This window comes from Perissodus microlepis, chromosome 12, assembly GCF_051167445.1.
Source record: "Perissodus microlepis isolate ML-2025 ecotype Zambia chromosome 12, ASM5116744v1, whole genome shotgun sequence".
NCBI classification, from domain to species: Eukaryota; Metazoa; Chordata; class Actinopteri; order Cichliformes; family Cichlidae; genus Perissodus; species Perissodus microlepis.
Window position 1 is genome coordinate 31,999,502 of NC_140472.1, and position 17,441 is coordinate 32,016,942.

The 17,441-nt window shown below is 41.9% G+C and overlaps 1 protein-coding gene across 1 annotated transcript in view; it reads left to right on the forward strand.

Annotated features, from left to right (window-relative positions):
- The window catches only part of LOC146376670 (ADAMTS-like protein 2), a 35,092-nt gene that overhangs the window by 11,759 nt on the left and 5,892 nt on the right, over nt 1-17,441 (forward strand). The window contains exons 2-14 of the mRNA XM_084947217.1: nt 1,859-1,964; nt 4,631-4,773; nt 6,983-7,058; nt 7,312-7,414; nt 8,761-8,906; nt 9,667-9,790; nt 9,971-10,051; nt 10,146-10,321; nt 11,688-11,988; nt 13,607-13,952; nt 15,369-15,472; nt 16,500-16,626; nt 16,725-16,938. Coding sequence (XP_084803343.1) covers nt 1,860-1,964; nt 4,631-4,773; nt 6,983-7,058; nt 7,312-7,414; nt 8,761-8,906; nt 9,667-9,790; nt 9,971-10,051; nt 10,146-10,321; nt 11,688-11,988; nt 13,607-13,952; nt 15,369-15,472; nt 16,500-16,626; nt 16,725-16,938 — 2,046 coding nt within the window. The 5' untranslated portion in view covers nt 1,859. The remainder of the gene's footprint in view (nt 1-1,858; nt 1,965-4,630; nt 4,774-6,982; nt 7,059-7,311; nt 7,415-8,760; nt 8,907-9,666; nt 9,791-9,970; nt 10,052-10,145; nt 10,322-11,687; nt 11,989-13,606; nt 13,953-15,368; nt 15,473-16,499; nt 16,627-16,724; nt 16,939-17,441) is intronic.

The following is a 17,441-nucleotide window of genomic DNA, read 5'->3' on the forward strand; positions in this document are numbered from 1 at the left end:
TACACTCCTCAAACTCATATATACAACTGCAGAGTCCTTTGAGTACCCTCCTTTTCCTGTATGTCTGTACATGTTTATGTTAGCCTCTACATACAGACATCTACATTTCCTTATAGTCTGAACAGCTGAACAAAGACCTACCTGTGTAAAGTCCTAGGAAACTTACCTTCATCCTTCCAGCACATCGGGACTTGTTTAAGTTTTACATTGGCCTCTGTGCTGTCCAACTCCCGTCTCCCACACCTGTGGCCCTCAACAGCTTGTCTGTGCCACTCTCCACCTGCCAACGCTAGTCTCCACAGACTGCCAACACATTTGGATACCTACAGCTGGTACACCAAAACCAGCGTGCATTATCGGAGAAAATGCTCTTTACTTGCCATTGTTTTGTCTGCATTTGTCTGATGTGCTCAGAAACCTGACTGTGCATAACGTACTGGATTATTCAAAGCAGACTTCACCTGATGCAGATGATCTTTTAGATACTTTAATGCAATTAAGAAAATAATGGCAGTTAACCTTTAACTCTGTTTAGTTTATTAAAAAATGAGTCCTATAGAAATTATAGAAAGTTATGAAAACAGCCTGAAACACCTTGAGAAAGATGACAGCACAGGTTAATCCTGTCCTCTCCAGTGGTAAGAATCATCTTCCATAATGCTCTAATTGAAACTAAATAATCATGAAGTAATTAAAAAACTGATGGGATTTTTTTGTAGCTGTTTTATGTTAAAAAATCGAATCTAACTCTTTCAGTTCTTGAGGCCGATGAATGATTTGTGACTTTTGATGATCCCCCCTTTGTCTTTTGCGTGACGTCTTGTTTTTATTTTACACTAAAATAATAATATGTGTTCCTCTTGAAGTGTGTTATTCTCTTGGCTGGATATCGCAACGGTAATTTTTCTCTACAGTGGAAACGATCCCGTGATCATCCTTCACTGCTGATCTATGTTTGCGTCCAGGCAGTTTTGTATAACAGAGGTCATTCTAGAATTACTGATTTGACCTCGCTCAATGTAACTCTCCGATGAATTTGTTTCTTGTTAATGTTTTGCTTTTGCTTTTTTGTGCTACTAAAGGAAACAATTTTATTTGCACTGAGATCACCTTTGCAAATGCAACATTTTAAATCAACTCCAGGACCTTTTACCTCCGTAGCTGCTTCATTATGTAACCATATTTCTTGAATTGGCATAAATATTTCTAATCATCGAATAGGACTGCCACAATGAAATCTTTGCAAGATCTTCACTTTTTAAAATAGGATTGACATAATATTTTAGTGCCAGTGGTGCTCTTTTGCACATTGTTGCGTGTCTATTGTGTATCTGCTGTTTGACACCACTCCCATAATTGCTCCAGTGCTTTCTTGAATCTTGGATCAGCAATTATGTGATTTCTTGTAAAACACCCTCCACTCTCTGCAAAGGTAAAAGACAGCAGCAGCACGTGTTCAGCTAAACAACTACAGATGTGAGAGGTGAGGGCTTTCACTGCAGAGTCAGAAAGGAAATATTATGACCACAAATGTGTCCCACTTCAAACCCTTCTGAGAGTCTGGAAGCTGAGAAGCCTCAATTTAGATTGAAAAAACACCCACATGTCTCAGCATCCAAAGCTCGCCTAAGTGGTTGGCCACAAGAAGTCATTAGCGGTCATCAGATTTCCCTTCAAACTCTTCCACCTTTGTTAAACACACATCTCTGGCTGCTTCCATTCAGAGACAGGTTTTTACCCAAATACCCTTCATTAATCACAGCATCAGGGCTGCTGTCTCATAAACCTCAAGATATTTTTGTTGACATTTAAAACGTATTTTTCTTTCTTTTATCCTTTCCTCTCTCTCATTCATCAGGATGAGGGTGTGGTCATGGGAACAGTGTGGGGAGACAGGTGTGGTTCTGCTGGGCTTCCTGACGCTGACGATGTGTTTGGGAAACCTGTCCACCAGGGGGCTGCAGGTACACAGCAAACAGGAAAACACTCTTCCTCTGTTACAGGGAAACATTACACTCGGATAAACTGAAGCACATTTTGTCTAGCAAGAACTTTAGGACTCTCGGAGATGGATGAGGCGTAGTCCTAGACCAAAGAGGACTATGTTTATACTGTCTGCCTCTGCTGCAGTGACTGAGTGAGCACTGTAACACTGCATATGAAGGCAAGATTGTCAGTAATCCAAAGCTGTAGAACTACAATTAGTAAATGTTCAGTCTTCAGAAACATTACTTATACTTCAGTGGGAATAAACATCACTGTATTGAATGCTCATGTCTTGATGTGGTAACTAAAACCTGTTAAAACAGGTAAAAATTATTTTATGTGTTGGATCTGGTGCTTTAGAACCTTCAACATGTGCTGAACAATAAGCCTGACACATAGGAAGCAAAATCAGTTTGAGGATGAATGATGGATGGTCATATGATATCTCTAAGGGAGATGAGAAAATAGAACTTTTAGTTGGCGAATTTGTGTTTATACAAAGTAGAAACCTCATGGGCAGAAATTAAGCTGACGTAGAAGTGTCAAAAAGTGCATTACCCCCAGTGGCCACTTGAGGGTGGCTCAAATGCAAGTCAGTCACTGTAGATGTCCACGTTAAAATGAAAAACTTTGCAGCACTGAAATGCATGTTTACAGACAGGTACAAAGAACAGCTTTGATCTCGATGACTTTTAGCTTAATAAAAATTATACAGGGGTGAATTTGATTGAGACAGGCAGCTGTAGCCTAACCTCCTCTAATAAGAGTCACTAAACAGGACATGCTGTGTGGTGCAGACTGTCCAGTAAGTTTCTCCTAATTTTGAATATAGCTTGTTAATCAAGCTTTCTGGGGTGAACTGACAACTCCTGCCTCTGTCCAAATATGGTAACTTTGGGCTCCAAGAAACAACATAGCAACAGTGAAAGAGGCTTCAAAATGACCACAGTGGCCAGGTCCATCTATGGCGTGTACTTCATATTTGACATAATTCATTATAGAACAAAGCTTACGCTTTTCATTATAGTATGAGCTTTTTGCAACTCCTAAAGAAACTACATTAGTAAGTACATAGAATTAGCCTTTAAAATATGATATTGGGGTTTTAAAAAATAATCATGAACTCTGACAATTTGAATGATCGGATTTCTGATAAACAATATTCCTCCCCAGAAATAAAGCCACTAAAAGTAAAACCATGACATCGTGTTTAAATTGAAAGCCACTGAAAACAGTCTTTATGACCAGTTAAGTTAATGTAGGCTCATGTCCACCATATACATGCTATATGTCCACTGTACATGAACCATTGCTATCAGTCATGAGTAGTCACGTTAAACGAGCCTGGTGTCAGAGGTAGCGTACTGTAAAATGCCATGTTCAAACTAAATTGATCTTAATTCAATTCAATTCAATTCAATTTTATTTATATAGCGCCAAATCACAACAAAAGTCGCCTCAAGGCGCTTCATAGGATGGCCAGACTGAGAAATATCACTTCTTTCTCTGAGAGCGAAAATTAAAGAGTGACAAAGCAAAATAAATCAATTTAAACCAACTGAGCTGAAACTAAAAGACATAAAAGTCTAAAATACCAAATACTCAGTAATTTAAGCAGTTTGGTGAACGGCCGTAAAACTGATCTGTCAGCCCACCGATCAATGACTCTTCTCAGCTCCCTCTACTCTAACTCTTGCCCATCTCCTATTCTCTTTCACATACGCTGAGTGTCTGGTATTTCCAGTGTCTCTCACTCTCTCTCTCCCCCACAGCTGCTCCATCTCACACCTTTTCAAGGTGCTCAGTGCACATTCCAGCGGTCACTCTGATAAATCTGTCTGAATAAAAGGCGACACAGCCACCGGCCTCAGTTAATACTGCTGGTGCACATCAGGAATGTGTGAAATGCTGAACGTCTTCACGAGCCAAAGCCTCAGCACAAAACACTCTGACGATCATTTAGCGTGATTCTGCTCGACTGTGACGCACGCTGTTGTGCTAACTCTGTTTTTGTACCACTAGCATTAATGCTATGACAGCTGCTAATGCTGCTTCTGCTTTTTCTGCCACTTTTGCTTGTGTCAATATTCCACAGCGAGTGCTAGCACTAGTGGCAGATGCCCAGAATATCAAAAGGGTTAGCAAATTATTAGCCCATTAGCCTACAGTGAAGTTTACTTGATCATGTCAGTTTTAGAGTACAATCAGGAATTTGCAATTCTGAGCTAAATGCAACAAATGAAATGCCCCCTTTTATGGATTGAAATTTGCATGTTTTAAATAAACTTGATAATGTGACTTCCTGTGCTGCAAAGAAAGTTTGATCAAATATTTACAAATTCAAAAGTTTACAGTTAGAGAAGATATGAGTATATAGTAGTAAATGGGAGACGAGGTTATTCTCCTGCTAGGCCAAGTTCATCAAGGCTACAATCCATCTTTGGTTCACTGGAGAGGAACCCAAATGGCACTGAGGAAGACCTCAGCCAGCTGCTTTATAAAACAGTTTTGAAAATAAAAACCACATGGCATCTTTAAGAGTATTAACACGAAACAAAGGCACTACTACATTGGCTGGTTTAGCAGTGTTTGTTTATTTTTTATGTGTAGTAAAGTTTGTGTGTGTGTGTGTGTGTGTGTGTAGGAGGACGGAGTGGCCTCCAACAGTCTGGAGGAGCAGCTCGAGGTGACCACGTACTGGTGGGGGGAATGGGCCAAGTGGACAGCATGCACTCGTACCTGTGGAGGAGGAGTGATGTCACAGGAGCGTCACTGCCTCAAACAGAGGTCAGTCAGTCTGCACCAGACGACAAGCTAAAATATCCCAGAAATGGACACATCTCCAACCCTGTTTAATACTGTTCGTGGTATTTTACATACAGTCAGCGGTTAAAGTGGGATTTGGCCTAAGATCACCGCAGAGGGGAAAATTACTTGCCTCCAATAAACTTCCAAATTTTTCTACTGTGAGCTCCAGTTGATTTTTCTTTGTAGGCAGACTGTCCTATAAGGTGCTCTTTGTGACTGTAAAGCTGACTGGTCTAAGGAGCTTGGAAAGAAAAGCATCTGGACTTCTTTAAATTGCTTGAAGACATTTCACCTCTCATCTGAGAAGCTTGTTCAGTTGAAGCTTGTTCGGAGTGGGAGTGTCCCCTCTGAACAAGCTTCATCTGAAGAGGGACAAAGGACTCCCTGATGATCCTCTACCTAATCACATGAGCCAAGGTGTGAAAACTGGTGTAGGTCACAATCAGCCAGGGTTTCAGGTGAGCTCATTGTGAAACCTGGACCCACCCTATCATGTGATTTCCTGAGGTCAGATGGCCCAGGGTGTTAGTGGGCGTTAAGGCGTCTGGGAAGGGATCTCAAAACTGGATTATAGCTGGCAGACAGTTGGTGTCGTAAACCACCACCTCTGTTCAAAGATGGTCGCTCACAGTGGACGTAAATGGCTTCTTTCAGTCCTCTTTCAAACCATCTGTCCTCTCTGTCCAAAATGTGAACATTGGCATCCTCGAAAGAGTGTCCTTTATCCTTAAGATGCAGATGGACTGCTGAGTCTTGTCCTGTGGAGGTGGCTCTTCTGTGTTGTGCCATGCGCTTGTGAAGTGGCTGTTTGGTCTCTCCAATGTAGAGGTCTGGGCATTCCTCACTGCACTGTACAGCATACACCACATTGTTAAGTTTGTGTTTAGGAGTTTTGTCTTTGGGATGAACCAGTTTTTGTGGGAGCGTGTTGCTGGGTCTGAAATGCACTGGGATGCCGTGCTTGGAGAAGACTCGCCTGAGTTTTTCTGATACACCGGCTACATAGAGGATGACAATGTTGTTGCGTTTGTTTTTCTATTCCACCCTAGCTGGTGTCTGATCTTCTTTTCTGTGCATCTTTGCTGACTTGATGAAACTCCAATTAGCCCAATCCTAATTGGGCTTTCATCAAATCAGCAAAGATGCACATGAAGCAAAGATGCAGATCAACTTATTTTTAGACTCTCGTGTTTTAATGGCAGTAACAGGAAAGCATTAAAGTACATATTCATGCAGAAACATTAATAGTAATGTGTGCCAGTTGTGCATGTTCTAATTCAATGAGCTCACAGTAAAATGTAGGAACTTTGAGAAGAGGAAACAGAAACTATAACTTCTGGCTGAAAATGCCTCCTTCGTGCCAGAGGTGAGAGGCGAATGGCCAGACTGCTTTGAAGTGATAGGAAGGCAACAGCAACTCAACACAACAAAGCTATGAAGAAGAGCATATCTGAATGCACACTTGTTGTACCTTGAAGCAGATGAGCTACAGCAGCACCTAAAAACAGGAAACTAGAAAAACGTTCACTTTTTTGACCACTTGGGTGAGAATTTGGCACAACCAACACAGAAGCATTCAACCATCCTGCCTTCTTGTTAGTAGTAAGTCAGATTTCTAGTGGTGGTTCAGTTATGTGGGGGATATTTTGTTCCCCTTAATATCAACTAAGCATCATTTAAAATCTTATAGTCTGAATATTGTTGCTGATAACTTGCCATGTCACAAAGCTCAAATCATCTCAAACTGCTTTCCTGAACAGGAGAATGTCCTTACTGTACTCAAATGACTTCCAGAGTCACCAGATCTCACTCCAATAGAGCACATTTGAGATGTGACACAACGAAACATTCACATCTTGGATCTGCTCTCAACAAATATGAAGCTATTCTTTGATGCTACCATGTCAATATGGGCCAAAATCTCTTCCCCACCAAGGTGTACCCAATGAAGTGTATATACTCCAATAAAAGACCTACATAGGTTCATAGTGAGTAGGACCTGACAGTCAACAGTTTCAATGCTACCTACTATATAGTCTCTCAGTTTAGAGTGATAAGTTTGGGGTGAAATGTATTTATGCTTAGCTAACAGACATGAACAATGCTGATATCTTTCTACTGTGTTTTCTACTCAGTATGATTTTTATTGCCTTATTTTTTTCATTCAATGTTTGTTTTCGGTCCAAAGAAAGAAAGCTGCTGCTGGGAAGGACAACATGACCTGTACGGGAACTGCTAAGAAATATCATCTCTGCAACACCAAAGTGAGTCACACACTTCCAGTTCATTTTTGTCTCACACCTTTATTAAAACAAACACGGTGGATTTGACTGGCTGACTGAACAGGATGGCTGTCATGGAGCTGGGTGGAGTTCCCAACAGTGTACTCTCAGAAACCACCTCTGCACAAATAAAGGCTTAATAAGAATTTATTTGTATAGCATACCGTAAAACCACATATTAACAAGTGTGAAACAAACTTCTTTAAATGGTCTGTGTTGTGTCTCTTCTCTGCAGGAATGTCCTCCCACTGGGAGGAGCTTCAGAGAGGAGCAATGTTGGTCCTTTAACTCACAACGTTATAATGGGAGGAACTATCAGTGGAAACCTCTATATCCCGGTAATAACACCAATAAAAAACATTGACAGCCTCTCTTTAAATAGTGCAGTGATGAGGGAATTCTTCTCTATGACCTGCTAGTCTTCAACACAACCAGAAACCAAAATAACAAACTTTGTATATCTTCTGATAAAGTGGTTTTAACTGCATATAAAAGATGGACTTGGCCTTTGATTTTAATGTGCTGATAGTGGATGACCAGGTCAAGTGCTAAGGCATTAGTCAATGCTATCTTTGTTAGTGCATTTATAGACTGCATGGGAGCGTCACACAGACACTGGCCAATTAGTGCTACGAAGCATTTTAATAAACAAAATCACAGAATTTCTTCACTGAAACTGCAGCACATCTGCAGCCATGAAAATGCTCCTGAAAGAGCGGTCAAGAGTTCCAACTCTGATCAGTTACTGTAGCTGAGGTGGGACCAGCAGACACTGAAAAAGACGTGACATTACCGCAGTTGGCATCCTGGTGTTTTGAACCTGGATGTGATTTAGGGGTGGAGCATACTGAAACTTAGAATGACCAAGATTTATAAAATGGACTTGATGTTTTATTCATATGACCTGAAATGAGTGACTGAGCCCATAAACTTAGCAGGAAAGTGTTTACAGAAACACCAGCAAAGGGCCGTTTTCCTAAAGACTCCTATAGGACCAGTAGTGTTTTTGCAACTTGAGCTATCGCCCTCTGGTGGTGTTAAAAAATAATGCACATTTGAGATGCCTTAGAATTTCCTTCAAAAAAGCTACTTTTAGGATCTAACAGGCACGGCCTAATTTATTGGAACAGAGGGTAACGCGATAGACAGTCTCAGACTTACAGGACTGAGGCAGGCTTGGAAAGTAGAAGCAAAATTAACAAGAATGAAAACAGTTTCAGATGTTTCAAAATAAAACAGGAAACGTGAGAACTTGAAACCAGGATATGAACAGTATGATGGCAGATAAATTCATGACTAATTGTTGAGGACTAGTTAAAGAATCCGATTTGCGTTTTTTATTATTATTGATTAATGGAAACCAAACCTGAGAAAAAAGGAGTAAAAGTATTACTTAGATTCATCAGGTTACAAAACCAGTGAGAGTTGATGTTGCTTTGAGTCCTCATAATGAAACTAATTGAAATAGTTGTATATTATTTATATACATCATACTGGTATATACCAGCATATATTTGTACCACTATGATGCAGTGTGAGTACAGTAGTAAAGAAATGAACAGTTGTGGCTAAAGAATAATTGTATATCATTGCCGGAAGTTATTAGGAATATGCAGTATGCAGCCTGACCTTGCGAATTTAAGTGGGTATAAAACAGTGAAAAACATCTACCATTTGTCTCCAGATGACTACGTTCATATCTCCAGCAATCCCTGTGACCTCCACTGCACCACGACCGACGGCCAGAGGCAGCTGATGGTGATGGCACGAGACGGCACGTCCTGCAAGTACAGCAGCTACCGCGGCGTCTGCGTGGACGGTAAGTGTGAGGTGAGTCCAGCTTCTTATTTATTTGGCATCACTAAATGCTAATGTCTCCCAATCAAATTTAACACAACATTATTTGTATTTATTGCCGAGCCACACTGCAAAACGTGTCTGTCGACTGACTGTATATAAAGCATGTAGCATCACGTCAGTTGTTGGTTTCTGCACTCTATAATGAACATTACACCAAGAGAGTACTGGATTCAAATCCATCATCAGGGTGTACCTTGCCTCTCACTCTATGGCAGCGTGGATAGTTCTTAGCACCCTCGTGACCCTGCACTGGATAAGTGGAAGAGAACAGGGCGGAAATTAGCTATAGAGACCGAAACTGTATTTTGTTTCAGACTGTAAATGTGTTAATCACATAGCCAAAGTTAGGTATGTTAAGATCTGTGGGGATTTGGAGCCAGCCTCAAGCGGACACTTCAGGAAGTACAGGTTTTACATTGCTTTGAAACATTGTTTCGATGCAGTACAATAAAGATCCAGACACCTTCAAAGGAACTATGTTTTTTTTCTCATTAAGGTTGAGACAATAATTGGAAAATCCCCAAGAGTTACAATGTGTAGATAAAACAAAACATGAAGAAGCAATGAAGAAGCTAAATCTTTCAGTAGTACCATTTTTACACATGATACTTTTGTGCACAGTAAATTCTTCTGGATAACCTTCCAATAAGTATTAAGCCAGCTAATTATTATCACATGTTTAGTACGATTCTTTGTCTTCTGTACTCCCACATCTTGCCTTGCTGCTCAGCCAATTGGATGTGATGGGGTACTGTTCTCCTCCAACACTTTGGATAAGTGTGGTGTCTGTCAGGGTGACGGCAGCAGCTGCAGCCGAGTCACGGGAAACTTCCGTCGAGGACCCTCGACTCTGGGTAAACCTCGCAGTTCAGTTACCTAATGCATATTCAAAAACTATTATTACAGTGTAGCATGGCCTAATATAACTAGGACAGGACCAGACACTGAATTAAAAACTGACCGATCTGTCATTACTGTTAAATAAACAAAGAGCATGCCATGTTGCTGATGACTTTCTCTTTGCTGTCATGCAGGTTACTCTTTTATAACTCAAATCCCTGAAGGCTCCTGGGACATACAGATCATCGAGAGGAAGAAATTGGCTGATGTTCTCGGTACATACCCCCCCACGCACACACACAAATATTATTGCAGTGTGTAAAAAGAACGCAAAGAACTGTTTTAATTCTGCTTTCCCCCCCCTTAAAGCTGTGACTGATCAGGCAGGAAACTTCTTCTTTAACGGTGACTACAAGGTGGACAGTCCACAGAATTTCCATGCAGCAGGCACCGTCTTTAAATACCGCCGACCTATGGACGTGTATGAGACTGGTATCGAGTACATTGTTGCCAAAGGCCCCATTGACCAACCCATCAATATTCTGGTACACATTACCCTTTCCTCCTTTACTCTTGAATTCCATGATTTAAGTCTTGTTGTTTATAGCTTGTGGAAACCACACTGCTGCCATGGTGCAAAGTTAAAGTACTGTGGCTTCATCCATAAAAAAACAACATGAAATCGATGCTTTCACCTTGGAAAGTGCAGATGTGCACAGACAACACCTATGAATTTCAAACCTGTGCACAAAAGAACTATGAATTTTCATTGTGAGCATTTATTGTGTTGGTTCAATCGGTGACCAGTTAGCAATTTTAAGATGAAAAATTTTTGAATATGCAAGAGCATATGTGAGCCCAAACCTCTCTAAAGGAAAAATTGCAACACGGCTTAGGTTCGTCAAGTCTCTTATGAATGAACCACAATACTTCTGGAACAATTTGGAGGCCAAATTGAGAAGTTTGGCCATACTGCAAAGAGCCACATTTGAAGAAAAGCATATACGGCATACCAGAACAAACACCTCATGCCAACTGTAAGCATGGTGGTGGAGGGGTCATAATTTGGGATTTGTGGCCTCAGGACCTGGGCATCTTGCATTGAGTTGCCCATGAACTTGCCCATGACAACCAGAAATGAGGCCTAAGCCAAAACTAGGTCATGCAGCATAACAATGATCTCATGTACAACACCAAGTCTACAACAGAACGGCTGAAAAAGAAAAGAATCAATGTTTCGCAATGGCCCAGTACAGACCTCGTGTCTTTGACGGGACCTTAAGAGAGCTGAGCATAGACAATCACACACAAAACATAATGAATCAATGTTGTTGTGGTGGAGGTGTGGTCTGCAGTTCTGCTGCACAGGAGTCGTGGTGCAGTGGGTTCAGTTGGTGTCAGGAGGCTGGCAGAGCAGCTTGGGCTGATCAGCTAATTAGGCTCTTCTTTTATTGGGAGGTCGCTGGGACCGAGGAGATAGAGAGATGCTGGACAGCCGAAAAGCTGCACAAACAGTCGGATCAAACTGAAAACTGAGAACATGTGAAAACTTTCTTGTTCATATGACTGTATATTCTGACTTCACATATCACAAATTCTCATTTTTAATCCCCATTAAAAATCGTTACACAATATTTCACAAAAGCCTTTATATGATGTTTTTATTAGCTAGCTATGGGCTAAAGGTCCCGCTGATTCAGACTGACAGCATGGGTTTTTTTTCACCGTAGCAGGGGAGACTGCCAACACATTCATCCTTGAGGCAACAGTTATATAAAAAAATTGAATTAAACCGAACATTTTCTGTCTGAATGTTTGAGTCTATCTTTGAGACCACCTTGTGTTGGTCTAATTATAGTTTTTGTTTTTTGACTCCATAAACATCTTCGATTTACTCTCCTCATCTGACAGGTGTGGAACCAAAATGGCCGCACACCTTACATCACCTACGAATACACAGTCCTCCGAGACTCCCTGCCACCCGTTCCTCCTCCTCCTGTCTACACCGGGTCAGACACCTCAGCCGGAGAGGTGTCTGTAGAAGTGAGTGGTCTACTGACCCCCAATGGCAGCATCTGTGACCAGGTGGCTCCTGGGGGCCAGGTGGAGACAGAAGGTACAGATGGGCAGAAGGGCAAAGAGACCAATGAGGTGTATGAGGAGACAGCAGCCATCGACTGTGAAGATGGAGTAGCTGCCCCAAAGTTTACAGGTAGAGATTATGTGACAAGTTCTCTATAAACTATTACACTAATACATACAATTTACATGCACATTTTTAGAGAAAAATTTCCTTTACCTTTATACCTCCTGGAAGTGTAGCTCAGGGCATATAAAGCAATATAAAAAATAAGTTCTGATATAAGATGACTGTAAGACAGATGATGGATCCCAAGCCAGGTAGCACATAGGTCAGATTTTAAACACCACCCTCCATCTTACTGCCTTATTCTGGATGTATGTAAGACGGCCCTTTGCAACTCTGTATTATTCATGATACGGCTAGATAAAAACAATCAGCGGCAGATGAAAAATTCAGAGTTTTGTGGCGTTTTCTTCTTTTAAGAAAGGCAGCATCACAAACATGAGCAGTAATGGCACTTCCTGAGGTCTCTCAGCTCATTCAGCTGACTGCTGAGGCCATTACACCACTGCTTCAGGGAGAGGCGGCGGTGGTGAAAGGCTTGCCGTACACTTTTTACTCCAGTCGACATCATACTACAGACAAGATGCTCCGCTCTGACTGAAACCGCTCGTTTGTGTTTTCACTCTCTGGTTTTACTCACCGAGTTTTTACAAAGTCATTCAGGATTTTAAATACACTGCTTGTACATGTGAGCCAGTACAGAAATCCTCCAATAATCCTCATTAGGTTGTCTCTGTACCTCTTATTCAGAAGAAGCAAGTGTTGACTGCTATAACATGTTATTACAAAAGTAACTTAATTAGCATTTCAGTAATAAAATTACATATGATGAAAGTACATGAAACATAACTCAAAAACAAAATCTCGATCATCTAAACTTTACACACATTCATTCACACACATTCGTACTCTGGTGGGTGTGCCAGAAAGCAACTTTGGGTTAGCATCTTACCCATGGATATTTGGCATGTAGACTGGAGCAGCCAGGGATCAAAACTCCAACCTTCCCATTAGCAGATGAACAGCTCTACTGCCTGAGCTACAGCTACTCAAACGGCCATTTGTTATGGCAGCACACTTTGATATTATGTGGGGTGAAACTCACCTTCTTGTCAGTGTACAGAAATGTAACCATGTTTACTTAGTGAGATATCTCAATGTAAGACAAAGAAGTGAAATTTTAAATAGTATGTCTCACTTTCTCTACATGTTAAAAGATTCTGCTTTAGTAAATAAAAGAAATCTGCCGGCACAGCTCTCTGTAACTAGTAACAGGGTAAAGCACAGACATATGGTGGCCATGGTTGAGGTCTTTATCATTAGGAAAAGCTATAAAAGTAAAAAAAAATAAAAACACCTACAAAAATAAATAGAAAAATACAGTTTAAAGTCCAAAGAGCATGTCCTCTCTCACATTTTCCAAAGCCATCCAATGGGCTGGATTAGAGGTTTTCTGGTCCCAATTTTGGCCCCCGGGACTTATGTTTGACACCCTTACACATTTTCAGCCTTGTTCTTTCCATGCAGAGATTTCTCCAGATTCCAGAAAATCACAGATTTTATTGGTGATTTTAGTGTTTCCTGTTTTTCTTTTTTTAAATATACTTTTATGAAATGCTTTATTCAGATAACTTGTAATGACTTCCATCATAAGCAGAGCTGAATTTGTTGACTTTGTGTGAAGGTAACAGCAGCCAAATAGACAGCACTGCTAAACCTGTTACTGATGGTGGGGGCCTGGATACACCACCCGATTCCCCAAACCTCATCTGGAGGGTCCTGATGGACGGCCGAATTGGTGCAGATGAGTTACTTATCAACATTTCGACCAACCAGCTGCTGACCGAGGGAGACAGTTTGTTCTCTTCTGAGGTGGGACCAGCAGAAGTGGGTCTGAGCAGCCTGGAGCGAGATGATCTAAACGATACACTCGAGTTTACTCTGGGCCAGAAACGCAACGACAGCGGAGACAGCCAGAACAGGACGGTGCCGAGCAGCGGGAGGACTTCCAACCGCTCCAACAGAACCAGGTAATGTAAAAAGAGCATAAGGGACATCAGCATCGCATATGAGTTTTAAGATGATGCAGAGCAGAAGCCCGTTGTTCACAGGTTCAGGTTTGGGCTCACATAAAGACATTTCATCTCAAATCGGATGAAGTCTGGACTGAAAGTGCTCAGACTGTTCAGACTTTACACACACTGTCAAACCTCTGGACTTGATTCTGGCTGCAGGCTAAAGAGAAGCAGGCTGAGAGAAATGGGCGCTTTTAAAGAGATGTCCAGGCAGAGACACAGAGTGTCACATTGAGACAAGACTGACGGCAAGAAAAGGTTCAAAGTGAGAGTGCTAGTGGAACAGACAGCTTTGCCAAAATAACAGGTAGTCAGTGTAACGCAGGTAGAAAGACAGACGGCCACTTAGACAGGTAATCAGGCACATGTGCATCTAGCTAGGCAGTTAAATGAGACAATATACACAACATACACTGTACTGGTTGCAAGAAAAAACAGCCAGGTTAACTGACAAGCAGCAAAGCAGGAAGACACATAGATAAACAGTGCAGGCAGTAAATCAGTCAGACAGGTAGACCAATTGGCAGAAAAGCAGGTGGACCAGTACTGTACAAGGAAGCAATGCAGACAGACAAGTAGATATACGGTCAGTATGGCAGTCAGGCAGATATATGCTGCAGGACAGGCCGACAGGTAGACTTGGCAGGTTTTGCATTCGTCATATTTATAATTCATGTTGGCTTCACCCGTTCTGCAGCCAGCAGCTATAAAACATACAGTGACACGCCCTTTCCTCAGGGAGACAGAGACAGGAGAGGAAACGAGCGGAGCAGAGCAACACAGAGGGGAGGAAGGTGGAGGAGGTGGGAAATGCAGCCGTGCTTAGAAACAAATAATTCAAGGTATTTGCAAGAAAAGTGAGAAATATGATGCAGAGGGGGACGTGTTCCGCTGTCAGGCTGCCATCACTTCTGGTGAGAAAATAATGGACAGGATTTGGTCCGGCTTACATGGAGGGATGCCGGTGAGGTGTAACTCAACGTGTCTGCGATTTTCAGATAAATGTCTGGGAACGAGGGAACGACCGTGTTATGACAGGAATGTGTGCATGAGTTTTATGTGACGTGGTGAAAAAACAAAGTGCGTCTGCCGGGATGCGGGCTGTGAATCAGCTGTCATGCTGTGCTTGTCTGAGGCCTGGGAGACAGCCTGCCTCTGCGTGGGTGTTTGTGTGTTTACTCCTGGGTATTCTTAAAAGTCCTGAAAAGGATATTTCATTCAAATTGCCTGGTTTGAAGACGTGCTCTTAAAATGTTGCCCTGAAAACTTGATATCTGCAGGTTGAGGATTCATAGGAACTGCATCTGCATAGCATGCTGCAGTTGTATACTCAAACACACACAACTGACCTGTGTCCTTTGTGCATGACAGGGGGAATCAGCGGCTCTACCAGAAGAACCTGAAGCTGAGTCCTGCTGACTTGTACCGCTGGAAACTTTCATCACAGGAGCCGTGCAGCATGACCTGCTCCATAGGTATGCAAACACTCAAAGCACACATAAAACATCCATGAAAACATCCATGTTCAGTGAGAGTGTGATATCAGTTAAGATCCCAGACCTGACAGGTCCCTGTAACACCTTTGACTCTTGAAACCTGACAGAGCTTGTGTGGTGCAGCAACTTTCTGTACATTTGCAGTGCAGCGAACTGATTGTTCCTCTCCATATAATTTGTAATTTTCCCATTGTCTATGTAAGACATGCAATGCATTCTGGTATTGTATTGTGTTTCCAGCAATTGAGGTGCCTGCCGTCAGCTGCTTAAATCGGAGGTCTAGACTTCTGTATGCAAATCAGGCTGAACACCTCTGATAAAAAAGTTTAAACTTCTGATTTCTAATGTCTGTCTGATGTTTAAAATGAAGATAGATTTAACAAGTTATTATTAATGTAATTTGTGCCAGGGCACAAATTCAAGCTCCACTCCAATTCCTGCAAATTTGGTGATCTCTGTGTCGGCCCACGTGAGCTGATAGCTGATAGCTGGCTAGCATCCAGTTTGAACATATACCAGTTTTAGCCAGTCCACAGGAGCTGCACATGTGCAAGATGGTTTGCATTGCAACCCACCTCCTCTCCCGCTCTTGCTTTTATGTTTCATGTTTTTTAATGAATAAATGTTATGAATGAATAATTGTTTCCAATTCTGGAAAGCAGCACAGCAACTTTACCTGTAAAAACCGTGAACGGGCGAAAGCATCTCAGATAGCATGCAGTATAGAGATTTTTAGCAGACAGCTAACACCTAAGCCATCAGTTTAGGATAAGCTGATCTACTGAGATTCCTGCTGAGCTTGACTTCATCTGAACTAGTGGTCACTTTGATTTCCACTGGACTTTTTTTTCAATATAGTACAGCTTCAAGACAAAACAGGAATTGTACTAATATACAGAAATCCAATGCACTTAAAAAGAACTTTGATACTCTTTGTGCACTGTGCTTTTTTCCCCTTGTATATAAAATGCGTTGCATAAATCAGTTCACTCTGCCTTCAATCCAGGAGTCTCCAGGTCCTTTGTCACATGTGTTCGTTACGATGGCGTGGAAGTACACGATATGTATTGTGACGCTCTGACCAGACCAGAGCCGGTCCATGACTTCTGCATTGGCCGAGAATGTCAGCCCAGGTGCGATCCCCCGGAGGAGCATAAACCTTTTAATAAACAGATCCTTACTGTGGCTGCTTCTTTTCCTCTGGTAATTATGGACAAATGCGGTCTTTCAGGTGGGAGGCGAGCAGTTGGAGCGAGTGCTCCAGGACCTGCGGGGAAGGTTTCCAGTTTCGTCAAGTGCGCTGCTGGAAGATGCTCTCGCCGGGTTTGGACAGCTCGGTCTACAGTGACCTCTGCACCATGGCTGACCTGGAGAGACCCGTGGAGAGAAGAGCCTGCAAGAGCCCCGCGTGCGGCCCACAGTGGGAGGTGGCCGAGTGGATGGAGGTATGATAAACCAGGAATGTGAGCTTGTACTAATATACTAAAACAATCTGATTTACTTTTCTGTGTGTTGAGTAGATGTAGCTGAATAAATAGCACTACAAGCTGAAGACATGTACTTTTGAGGTGAACTGTCCCTTTAAAACATACAGAGTATCTTTACTTTGCATATTTTTTTGTTTGTTTGGATTTTTGCATTTGATTTCTGTGCAAACATTCCCCGGCACTCTGCAGGATTTGTTTTTTTCTTGCAGTGCAGATGTCTCTGTCTTTCTCTTGTCAAGCTTTGAGTGCTGCAGCTGTGTGCTACAGTCTTGTGGTCAGATTGTGGTCACTGATGGATTCTCCAGAAACACTTAACAGACACCAAAAACCCTAAATGTGACTCTGTTAGATTGTTAGAGGTTGTATGACACAGAGAGGGAATGACAGAAATGTCGGGTATGCATGCTGATGTTTTTTTTCCTTTGTGGATCAATGCAGACATGACCATTTAATTACAGATC